Raw genomic sequence first — 12970 nt, forward strand, 5'->3', positions numbered from 1 at the left:
CATTTTTAATGTTTTTAGACTCAATTTGCGTATTTGTTTGTCATCCAACCTACACTGCCATGGAAAATCTACAAACTCCAGTTGACCTCACATGCTAACCACTACACCACTATTTCCTGCACATGTGCAGTAAACAATACAATATATCTGACAGCACAAAAACACTACTGTCTCTCATGCACCAAAGTCCAGGGTTTCTCTGACATACTAGAGAGAACAAAGTTCTCCGTTCTTGTGAAACAATTAAAAACCTAAAAAAAAAAAAGTCTTGTTGATTTTCTGGAAAAACATGTTTTAAAACTTAATATCTTAATATCTCTTAATATAAAGAGGATTCTGGGTAAAGCTGTGATATGTTGACTGATCTCTGAGTGAAACCTTTCTAACTTTTAACTGCACTTGCTCACGTGGATCATAAACTCTTCTTTAATTTGTGAACCACAATGAGATGATGGTTATTTATTAACCTGGACAGAGTTTGCATGTGTTCTGACCTCTTACAGACCTTTATTCCTCTTCTCTCAGATCACCAGAGGTTATAGACGGATGTTATCACACTTGTCTAAATTCCTCTTCTAACCTTTCATCCAGGGTTAAATAATCATCAGCTGCACTGTTTCCTCTCCTGTCTTCCATCCTTAGTGTAGGATGTCATTCAGCCAAAGCAGAGTTGCATTGGTTTTTAAAGCGAGGTGTCAGTGTTACATCCGCCCATTGTTTTCAGTCAAATACACTCAATAATCCCATGGAAAACCCATGGAGTCTGTCTGCAGTCAGAGCCGTACAAACTCATCAACAATGGAAACTTAGTCACAGGCTCAACAACAAACTGTTGTTGTGTGTTTACAAAGCTCTGTATTATCTGATGTCCGACTTCCTCAAAGGTTTCCAGAAGCTGATTCCCAGTAATATGTAGATGGTGAAACGAAACAGTTCCCAGAACCGTCCAAGGAATTTTTTTTTTTTTTTATCAGGTCATCTCAGACTAAGGGGTTTTTTTTTTTAAGAAAAAATTTAAATGACGTCTTCTTATCTTAAAATTAGGACATTTAAGTGGGTCTTTTTTTCTCTTTTTTTTTTTTAAACCAAATGTATATAGTATATACAGAGAGCAAGGCACATAAATGTCATATTTGAAGCATTTTTGAATTAAAGATCATATCATAAGTACAATCCATACAGAGGAAAAGAACAAATAAACAAAATACACACATAAAAGAGGAAATAAAAAAAGAAATTAAAATACGTACAAGCGTTTTCAAAAGGAGATAATTCAATGGTTGAGTAGAAAACAGATTTAAAGGAATCATTGTTTTTTGCGTCAAGATTCATTGTTTCATAAATGGAACATTTATCTAATTATCTTATAATAATGTCTTTTTATCTCATAATTACAATTTCATATTGTATAATTAAGTCTTTATATCTAATAATTATGCATTGTATTTCATAAAATATTTTTGAATCAAATAAATTATACTTTTATGTCATTATTATGACTTTTTAAACAATCTTTTATCCAATGAATGATACTTTTATGTCATTATTATGACTTTTTTAAATGATCTTTTAGCTCTTTTATACTATGGATAATTAGTAATTTGGGAATATGTTTGTTTTTCCAGCAGTGAAAACATGTTTCCTTACTAATGTGTCTGTTGATTTTTATCAGATTTTTTTTAGATGATCATTGAGTTTCTGTTCATCATCAAACAGAACAATTTTATAACTTTGCAGTGATCACTGTCGGCATCTGTGTTTGATTCTCCACGATCATTTCTCCAAACACTGTGAGTCAGCGCACCGACAGCAGACAGGAAGCACGAGGAAACTCAACCCACGTACGGTCAAAGTCTAACAGTGAACTCAAGGCAGCTCTTACACACTGCGGGGAAGGATGGGAGGGAGTTACGGTTAGAGGAAAGCAGATCTTCCTCTGACTCCTGATGTGTGTGCAGCTTCTTCCTAAACAACTGCAAAGGTTAATCGCAGTAACACACCTCACTGCTGTTTAGATATAACCACATTAATTTAAACTGTCTAAACAGTTACTGAAGGTCAGCCTATATGATATTTATAGTTATTATTACTGCTTTTCTCAGTCGCTTTGGTTTCACAGATGCGAAGGGGTGTGGGAAGTGTCGACCAATCTCTACAGTCACTCATAGCAGAACCCCATGGACCCCCACATTACAAGCATATATAAACTAAGCAGGGCATAGTGTGAACCATTTGATTAGTCATGAAAACATGACTAATCAATTTGACTATCTCGTTCATAAACAACTTTTGTGCATTAGTAAATCCTGATGTGAAAGATGCACCAAAGCAACTCAGAAAAACTCTAAGCAGTTATTAACACAATAATGTGCCCATCACATTAAGAAATAGATAGATAGATAGATAGATAGATAGATAGATAGATAGATAGATAGATAGATAGATAGATAGATAGATAGATAGATAGATAGATAGAAAGATGTCACATCACCTCTCCTTTCATCACTGTCATGGACTGTCTGCGTGGGGTGATTTCCTCGTTGATGCTGGACAGGAAGTTCTGGGAGATTCTCAGAGCGTCCTGTAACAGCGTGTAGTCAGGGTGGCTGGAGGGAGTGTGCTTCAGTAAGTCCTGAAAGGAAGGAAAAATACACTAAAGTCAGGATGACAGAAGAAGAAAGAAGCTCGGATTAATGTAACTCACATGGAGGACAAGTGTGCTGCGTGTAACTCTGTCCACGGGTTTGTAGAGAAGAGCTGTGAGGGAGAAAACAGTTCATCATGAACGTCCAAGATCAGAACAATACAGTTACACTATCTATCTTTATCTGTTTTATCTTTGCCAAAACAAACAACCCCCCCACCACCCCTTTATTTGATAAATCCTGTTTCCTGTAAACTTCTACTCACACTCCCTCGACCATGATGTAATATATGTAGTTGGTACAAAATCATCATAAAGAGATCGTCACTACAACCACTCGCTATCACTTATCAAAGTGAAACAAAAAACTGAAAAAACTTGACAAAACCCCTTGAAAACTGCATAGGCCTAAATGAAAGATACTAGCTTAAGTAAAGGAGCAGGGCTACATTATTAAGTTGAGTTATTGGTTCAAATTGGTTAATCTTGTTTTATTTTTATTTATTTTTTTAAAAGAAGAGGAAATAACTTAGTTAATGGTCCAATAACTTTTTAGGCATCCCTAAGTACCTGATGAATTTTTCACCACATTACAGCTGAGTTAAATAAGTGTGTTTAATGTGTTTTCTAAGTTGAGTATTTGAAGTACTGATGCCTATGTGGACCCTGTACTCACTTTCCAGGGAGCTTTTAGCCGACTGGTCCCTGCAGTCCTTTGTGCTCCTAACCTTGAGGTTCTGTCAGAGAAGGGAAAAAAGCACCACAGAGCAATTAAAACAATCAGCACCTCAGTAAAGGAGCTCTTTATGGTGAGAGCACCGATGAAAACTGCTCCATCATCACTGCCCTCCCACAGCTGTGGAACATCAAACACTGCTGCTTGCATACCTCGGATATCTCTGCAAACTGAGCGTTAGCCTGGCAGCACTTGTCCGCCGTCTCCACGGCAACCTTGTAGTTGTCCACAAAGGCGCGGTAAACACCAAGCTGGCTGGCCTAAGGGGTGAAAGTAGAGATTATTGGATCTCAGATTAACCTAGCCTGATATATGATGTTATCCTGTTTTAACAGGCATTTTCCTAACCTATACACCTATACACATCAGTATATTATGCTGCAGTTCATTTCTTCAACTAACATAGTGTCATTTATTTAAACTGAAAGGTCCCATATCATGTATTTTTCACTCATCTCCATTTGTTCTAAGAACCCCAAAAACATAGTATTTGAGGTTTATTTTCCCAAACTCGCCTGTTTTCCAGAGTTTTAGCCTCAGAAAAGTGACTTTCTGACCAACTGGCCGTTTGCTGCCTGCTTATGCATATTCATGAGTGGGCGTGTCTATACACTGACTTGCCTGCATGACTCGCTCTGAGGCAGATCACTGATCACCAAAGTGATTTTCTCTTGCTAGCCACACACTATTGTTATTGTTTTCAGCCAAAAAACTGCACATTACAGTAAAACACATGGATATTTAAGCAGCTATTGTGTGAGTCCATCTCTGCGCTGTGTTCATCCAGTAGCAGCTTCAAACAATCACCGGAGTTTTAAGCTGCTAATTCACTTTCTTCTCCTCCTCCTTTATTAAATACAAGAATAGTACATTTAAGGTGATAATCATTTGTTCATCACCTCAACCGTTGCATTGCATTGGGCCACAAACACGTCAGATCAAGTCAAAGGTGATATATCTGCTCCCTGGGTGCCTTCACTGCAGTGTTCACTGTGGAGGTGCGGCACCGGCAGCAGGCACTTCCTGGAGGGGGCGGTTCATACTTCTAGTGACGTCACTAGCATTTGAAGCACTCGTTTTTCAGAAGAGGGCAGAGAAGCAGCTCAGAGAGCAGGATTATTGAGGATTTCTCAGAGATGCAGGAAGGAAGCCCAAAAATACTTTGGGGGGTGTTTTTGATTAGGAATTAACATTGTAACAATGTTAAAAGCTGAAAAAAATTGATTTGCATGATACAGGACCTTTAACTTATTAAAACTTCACTTCTTGGAAGGCTTAACTTCACTTAAAATAAATAATCATAATATGCCATATTATCTATTAATCTCATATATAACCCTTGCCTAATAAATCTCAAATTAATGTTACCTAACATATAATAAATAATATATTTGTTTGGTTGGATCAAATCAAAACATCAATGATAAAAATAACTTTATTTTGACTTAATTGAATGATTCCCAAATCAATCTAACCTGATTTATATGTTATCCTGATTGAATAGACCTTTTAATAACCTTAGTCTCCTAACCTCACCTAGTTTATCCTTTTTAAACTTAACCCATCACAACTTAACTATTTTTCAGGATAACTAAGGTGAAGAAAGCAGAGAAATCAAAATTATCTTAACCTGGATTAATGAATCTCAAAACAAACTTGACATCCTAACCTAGCCTAGTTTATCTACTTTACACAACTTATCTTAACCTAATACTTGAATCAAATATTAGCCAAACCTTATAAACTGTATACTGTACTGACTCACATTTTATCTTACCCTAACCTAGGATGAATTACCCAAACCTAACTCATTAAAACATAACTCCTTTACAGAACTTATAAGAGAAATTACATGAAATAAATCAAAAAATATTTTAACCTTGTACATCATAAATTAAACCTCACTTAATGAATCTCAAATTAACATAACTTGGCATATTATATATTATCCTGACATGTTCTTAACCTGACCTAATGCATCTTATTTAAACACATCACACTTTAACCTACAGAACCTCCGTATTGAACGTCCACTCCCTTTCCAAGCAGACCTGATCCAGCTGTGATTCAGCATTTGCTCACATCTGTGATTTAACTCCTGTCAGCGCATGTCTTTAACTTTTTTTTTCTCACTGGCGGCTGACGTCATTTCTATTCATCAGCCCCCCATGGAGCGTCTTGTGCTTCTTTACTGCCTCTGATGTGGTGCAGCAAGGCTTTTATCGGGCCAGGAGATGACTCCAGGCAGTCTGCTGAAATGTGCACTGAGCACTGCCCAAGCCTGTAAGCCTCCTCCTTCTGTTCGGAGGGATCCCTAATGAGCAGGGACAGGCTATTAGGGAGTGTTAGAATTAGACTTTTGTCTATAGTTAAGAAAAATTAAATCAATTTATTTGTACTGATTACTTTTGATCTGAAGGAGGTCAAAAATCACTTCTTGCATTTCCCCTGAAAAGTAGAAGAAGTCTTCAACCTGAGCCACATGTAGCTCTTTTGCTCTGTTCTGAGGCTCCATCTCCTCCCTCCGCACAGGCAATCATTTTAACGCCATGTTAAAGATGGATTACTCAATCAATCAATCGTTTAAAGCAGTGTTTCCGAACCTCCGGGCTGTAGACCAATACTAGACCATTTAGTACCGGACTGCGAAGAAATAAAAAAAATTTAAAGGGGCAGTATTATGAAAAATTCACTTTATAATGGTTTTGCTACAGTGATATACAATTCTTTAGCCTTATTCAGAGGGCCAAAATTGAAATAGTTATACTTCCTCCCTCCCTTGTTATTCCACATTTTGTAAAAAGTCAGCTCCAAACAGGATTTTTGCCCCAATATTACGTCATAAGGGGGAAACTCCTCCTCCAGACAATCCTGGCTCCTCCTACCCTATAAGAATGTGAGCTCCTCCCTCTCAAACTACCTTACAGGTAAAACAAACAATGCGGTTCAATATAAAATACACGTTATACTTTATTGTCATACAGTGTAGCACCCATGGAGCAGTTAAGGTTAATTTAAGGGACTGATCAACATCCCACAGTGATGGACCAGGGAGATTAGAACCAGTGAGCCTCTGATTACAAGCCTGCTCCTTTAACCACTAGTCCCTTTATCCACAGATACTATATTTATGCTCAGTCTATACAGTAGTGAATCCAGCATATACAGTAGATAAACTGAAGCGCAGCATGATTGCCCATAATCAGTTCCACTTTTAGTAGCCGTTATATCGCCTCGTATCGCCTTTGACATAATCTGTTTGTGACCCAATGCGGCGCAACGGTTGGACAAAACAAAAGATTATCACCTTAAATGGACTATTCCTGTGGTTAGAAGATGTAACGATGACAAGAAATTGATTCAGCAGCTTAACACTACGGTGAGTGTTTGAAACAGCTGACAGTTTTCTCCGCTGCTCATGTGACACACACACCCTGAAGCAGCGTTTTTCAGACTCACAATCACAATAGCCGCTTAAATAGCCACGTGTTTTACTGTAATGTGCAGTTTTTTTGGCTAAACACAATAAGAACAGTGTATGGATAGCAAAAGAAAATCGCTATGGTAATAAAGCTGTGGCGTGTAGTCTGCGTCTACAGACGCACCCACTTATGCAAATGCACGAAGGCCCCAAAACAGACTGTTTTTAGTAGCGTCATGAAAGTGACTTTTCAGAGGGCTAAAACTCTGGAAAACAGAAAAATAAACCTCAAATGCTATGTTATTAGGGTTCTTAGAACAAATGGAGTTGTGTGAAAAATAGCAAAATACTCAACCTTTAAAATCTATTCTGTAGGTTTTTAAGGGTGTTTTATTTAGAAAAATTCCTACTTGTGCTTTAATGCTTTAATCACTCCTGTGCTTGATGCACACACACAAGTAGACAGCTACGAGTCCGGCCCAAGCGAGACCACGTACCCACCACAAACACACAGACACTCTCTCTCTCGTAAAACTCTCTTTCCTGCGTCATTGCCTTCTCAGACTCGGCCGTTGGTTAACTGACTCAGCTCCTGCAGCTGAGCTTTCACATCACTCAAAATGACAAATTTACTGCAAGTGTCGACTTGTTTTAATTTCTTCCTTATTTTGATAAGTCTCACCACAAGACGATCCTGTTTGCTGCATTGCAAAGTGGGAGTGAGCAAGAATATTCATCTTACATGGATACATGGTCATTGGTTTTGTTAGAGCGACAGTGAAGCCCAGCTTCCACAGTGCAACACGTGCCATTGAGTGTTGACTAGTTTGCTAAAACTTTCATAAAGTTGCACAAAGACTACTCACTGCTCATTCTCAGGGACACAATGTGCACTAAATCTTTAATCTCTTTTAAAGGTCCAGTATTATGCTATTTTTCACCTATCTCCATTTGTTCTAAGAACCCTAACAACATAGTATTTGAGGTTTATTTCCCCAAAACCACCTGTTTTCTGGAGTTTTAGCCCTCTGAAAAGTCACTTTCAGACCACTCCTAAAAACAGGCTGTTTTGGGGCTTTCATGCATATGCATAAGTAGGCGTGTCTGTAGACGCAGACTACACGCCACAGCCTTATTACCATAGCGATTGTCTTTTGCTATCCACACACTCTTGTTATTGTTTTCAGCAAAAAACTGCACATTACAGTAAAACACATGGCTATTTAAGCGGCTATTGTGTCACCTCTTCTGACCACTGAAATAGTCCATATAAAACGATAGTCCTGTATTTTGTCAAACCGCTGCGTCGGATTGAGCCACAGACACGTCAGATCATTCCATAAAAGCAATACAAGGCGGTATAACAGCTGCTAAAAGTGAAACTTATTGTGAGCGCTCTCGCTGAGCCATAGGGAAGTAAACTGCTGAGTCAGATGTTTCAAACACTCATATGAGCTGCTCAGTCTCTATCTTGTCCTCCTAACCTCTTCTGACCACAGATGACAATAGTCAATTGTTTTGTCCTACTGCTGCCACGCATTGGGTCACAAACACATCAGATCATGTCAAAGGCAATACGAGATGTACGTATACGGCTGCTAAAAGTGAAAGTGATTGTGAGCGCTCACGCTGCGTTTCGGATTATTAAATATATTAACTGTGATATTAACTGTGATATCAACCTGACTTTGCCATGTTTGTTTCACCTGTGAGGTAGTTTGAGAAGGAGCTCACATTTTTATGTAGGGTAGGAGGAGCCAGGATTGTCAGGAGAAGGAGTTTCCACCGTATGAGTCATAAGGGGGGAAAATCTAACTCGTTCGTTTGGAGCTCGCTTTAAACAAAATGTGGAATAACAAGGACAACTTTGACCCTCTGAATGAGGGTAAAGGAATGTATATCACTGTAGCAAAACCATCATAAAGAAAATTTTTCATAATGCTGGCCCTTTAAGTTTTTTTTTTTAAAGAACGGACTGAAGTGGAAAATCAGCCTTATGTCAGCATGGGTTGCAGTCAGATAAAGAACATCCATTTCCAGAACAAAGGCCGTACCAGTTTCTGGAAGAGGTCGCCCACACACTGCTGCAGGCTCCAGTCCTGCACCCGGGGCAGCAGAGCGTCGTAGAAGTCCTTGTGGATCACGTGAAGCTCGGGCACTTTGAAGAAGATAGTTTCAATCTGACTGATGGTCAGCACCGGCTGGGAGGTCGTGGCTGCTGCTCTCAGAGGCTTCATAGGCTGAAATAAGAGCACAGAGTAAGACGGATTGATGATGAGCACGACATGGACCTAATCATGACTTTTATTGCTTTTGTTCCTTGGAAACTAAACAAGAACTTAGGCCTATGCCACTTTGAAACCTGCTTAGTGCAGAAACTAAAGGTGTTGCTCAATAGCACAGCAGGGACGAAATGTTGGAAGGTTTTAACGCTAACACAATAATAGTTAATGATTCAACAAAACCAATCCTTCAGTCTGACTTTACAAAGTTAGTCAAACAAAATTCCTGAAAGGTTGGAGAAATTCAAATATGATGTAACAGAAAAACCATTGCAGCAGCAGGAAATAGTTACAGAATGGTGTCAACACGCAGTGTGACAACCTTGAAACCCTCTAAAGATGAGAAAGGTTACACTTTATATTAAGGGGCTTGAACTAGGCCTCAATAAGCAACCTTATTAAATTATGAATAAGATTAATAAGGGTATATAAGGGTTAATTAAAACGTTTCATTAATTTATCAATGTTATTGACACACTAAAGCTGCTTCTAATAAGCAGTAATTCAATGTTAATGAGCTTCTTTATAAGGCCTCATTTAGGCCATATGGGTAACCTATGGAAGGAAAATCGAGGAAATTTTGAAACGGACATCCTACTTATCTAAACTAAACTTGTCAGAAATTAAGTACTTCACAAAACTTCATGTAAAATAATGAACTTTAAAATAACGTTGTATATATATATATATATATATGTGTGTGTGTGTGCATATTAACCTCATATATAAACCTTGCTGTTGAATCTTAAATTAACCTAACAAAATGTAAAATATGACTTTACACTATTGTTTCAACGTAATGTATCTAATCTAAATTTCCCTCATCACAACTAAACTACTTTACAGAACTTATCTTAACCTCACTGTATGAATTTCAAATTAAACTAACCTAACATATGTATATTATTTTGACTTAACAAACCTTTACAAATATTAACTTAATGTATCTTACTCAAAATTAACTCATTAAAAACGTATCTACTTTATAGAACTTACCTTAACCTAAATAATCTGAATTTGACATAACATTGTGTAACATGATAGCTTAGATTTTCAAAGTTTCTTAACAAATTTCAACATAAGCTTTACGTTTATATTGTATTTTACCAGTGTATAAACCCTATTATTTTAACAGACTTTTTTATAACCTAACACACTGTATCTGATCTAAATTTACCACAACTACTTTACTGAACTTTAAAAAACCTTACAGATCAAGCTCACCTAACAAATTTCAAATTAAACTAACCTAACATGCTAGCGTGTAGTAGCAACTCAACAGATCTTTTCCTAACCTAACCTAGTGTATCTCATCCACACTCCTCATCAAAACTCAACTACTTACTATTACATGATTAAAGCTGATATCCGGAGTTTCTGAGAAATCTATGTTATGTATGATTCTTTTCAAATGCTAAAAAATACTAGTCTTTTACTATGGTCTAGTGCTGAAGGTCAATCATATACATCAATGTATATAAGTTCATATACCCATATACAAATGCAAGAAAGTGCCACCTTCGCCCAGCCAATAGGCTTCGACTTCCTGGAGCGGGCCACTGTCAATCGAAGTGACTGTGCGTGCACCGTCACAACAGCAAATAGGTATTACTGAGCAGCATAGTGTCATGGAGTATCGCTCTGAAACTCCAGTTACCCATTCCACGATTACAAACGTATAAAGCTTCAACTAAAAAAGAAAAGAAAAGTCTGGGTACAAAGTTTGTGGATAAACCACCGTGGCTCAGGTGGTAGTGGGTCGTCTTCTGATCGAGAGGTTAGAGGTTTGATCCCAGTACCTGACTATGTGTCGAAGTGTCCTTGGGCAAGACACTGAACCCTAAGTTGCTCCCAGTGGTCGACTAGCGCCTTGCATGGCAGTCCTGTCCCACTGGTGTGTGAATGTGAGAGTGATTGGGTGAATGAGCTGATATGTAAAGTGCTTTGAGACTGCTTCAGTGTGGTTATGAAGCGCTATATAAATCAAGTCCATTTACCATTTACCATAAACGTCTTCGTGACCGCAACAGAATTTATCTCGGAGCTGCTTTTCAAAGGTGGAGGGTCTTTCTGCTTTTAAAAGGATTCCGAACGGACCAGGGACAGGTAATAAACATGTTTTAATCAAAAGTTATGGCACTAACAATAAATGTGTAATTTTTGTAGTTATGCGACTTTGTTGTGTTTCGCAATGCGCGTGCACAAATGTAGAAGCGTAGCTTCTGGTAGATTGACAGAGGCGGGGGAGGAAGTAGAGCTTTTGGGGGCAGGACATCAAGACGTTCTCTCAGAAACTCCGGATGGCAGCTTTAATTCATTTCAAATCAATCTAGTCTAATGAATCAGATATTATCCTGATTCAACCGATCTTTTTTAGGATAATCTCGTATATAAATTAACCACATGTATTTCGTATCACCCTAATCGGTTACAAAGGTTTGACGTACTATCAGCAGAGCCTCGAGGTGGCTGAGGTAGGCCTCTTCACTGGCCAGAATTCCTGACAGAACCCATTTTCTCATCTCCAGGCCTTTCTCCAGGTCCAGCTCCACCTGAGAACAACAAAACAGGAAGACAAAGAGAATCAGGGAGAGTGGGACAATGGGAGGTTGGTCGACATTAGAAACATGTTAAACCTTAGCTGGGTTTGATTTTTAATAAACTACACCCACGCACCAGCTGCTCAAACCCCACGGCTACAGACATTGTTGTCCCAAAGCAGATTTGATTAAACTCGGTGGGAGTTTGACATTCCGAGACGTCTGTACCAGATACTGGGCTCATACTAATGGAGACGGATGTGTTGGTCAGTGCACACAGGTAAACACATCGGTCAGCCCAGTGGGACACGCTACCTTCATATAACCTGCAATAAGGCTTTAACATAAGAGCGTGACATGCACATATTCCCAACCATACCAAAGGCCCACAGAGTGCATAGAGTGTAGACTCTGGGATAAAAACACACACCAGTAGAGATAAATGCAGTGTGTAGGCAAGCATTTGTATAGTGTCACATCCATAATTGTGAATGTGTAGCTCATGCACTGTTTATATATTCTGTCTACTGTACATACTTACGTGTACCTGGATATATACTGTACATAGTATAACACTAACTCTAAAATTAAACCAGTGGTGTTCAACCTTGTTTAGATCGTGACCCAATTTTGATATCACAAATTTCTGGTGACCCCAAAGACTTTTTTTCCTCTATATTTATTTTTTGATCATGTTTGTAATACTGTGTGACAAATACAGAGTAGCCAGGATTAGTGCACAAAGTGACAAGATGCGCCAGCTCAGATATTTTCTTAAATTATTTTATTTATTTGATTTTTTTCTAATTCTTCTTTTGTCGATACTGCATTTTATTGAACTAGATTTAGATTTGAGATAATGAAGGTATAGAATACAGTTGTTTTAGGTTATGTGTTATATGTTTTATTTAATATATATATATATTTTTTTTTATTATTAATTATTATTATTATTATTATTATTATTATTATTATTATTATTATTATTATTATGGGGTCACGACTTCAAGGTTGAAAAACACTGAATTAAAACTAACGTGACAACAGATTATTTCTTAAGCCAACCAATCTTTTTTAAACAACCCAATGCATATGTCTCTAAGCCGGACTTAATTAATCTCTATCTAACTAAACATGTTGTGTTCTCTCTTTCTTCACCCAAGGTATTTAAAGAACCTCTAAACAATGAAAAGAATTTTTACTAATCTCAGATGATCTAATGTCATCATAACATAACATGAACCCTAATGTAACACAGCATTACGTGTTTTAAGCAGAATATAATTAACAGTCTAATCCTATCCTACAGTGACTGATCTCAGATGATCTAATCCTAGAGCAGGACAA

At 37.8% G+C, this 12970-nt stretch overlaps 1 protein-coding gene across 1 annotated transcript in view; it reads right to left on the bottom strand.

The window, feature by feature from the left end:
* Window positions 1–12970, bottom strand: part of LOC114469701 (breakpoint cluster region protein) — a 55231-nt gene that overhangs the window by 17727 nt on the left and 24534 nt on the right. Inside the window, exons 3-8 of the mRNA XM_028457451.1 lie at window positions 11531–11635; window positions 8856–9041; window positions 3533–3640; window positions 3321–3381; window positions 2705–2757; window positions 2492–2632 (exon numbers count right to left, since the gene is read on the bottom strand). Coding sequence (XP_028313252.1) covers window positions 2492–2632; window positions 2705–2757; window positions 3321–3381; window positions 3533–3640; window positions 8856–9041; window positions 11531–11635 — 654 coding nt within the window. The remainder of the gene's footprint in view (window positions 1–2491; window positions 2633–2704; window positions 2758–3320; window positions 3382–3532; window positions 3641–8855; window positions 9042–11530; window positions 11636–12970) is intronic.

Source organism: Gouania willdenowi, chromosome 9 (genome assembly GCF_900634775.1).
Source record: "Gouania willdenowi chromosome 9, fGouWil2.1, whole genome shotgun sequence".
Classification (NCBI taxonomy): Eukaryota; Metazoa; Chordata; class Actinopteri; order Blenniiformes; family Gobiesocidae; genus Gouania; species Gouania willdenowi.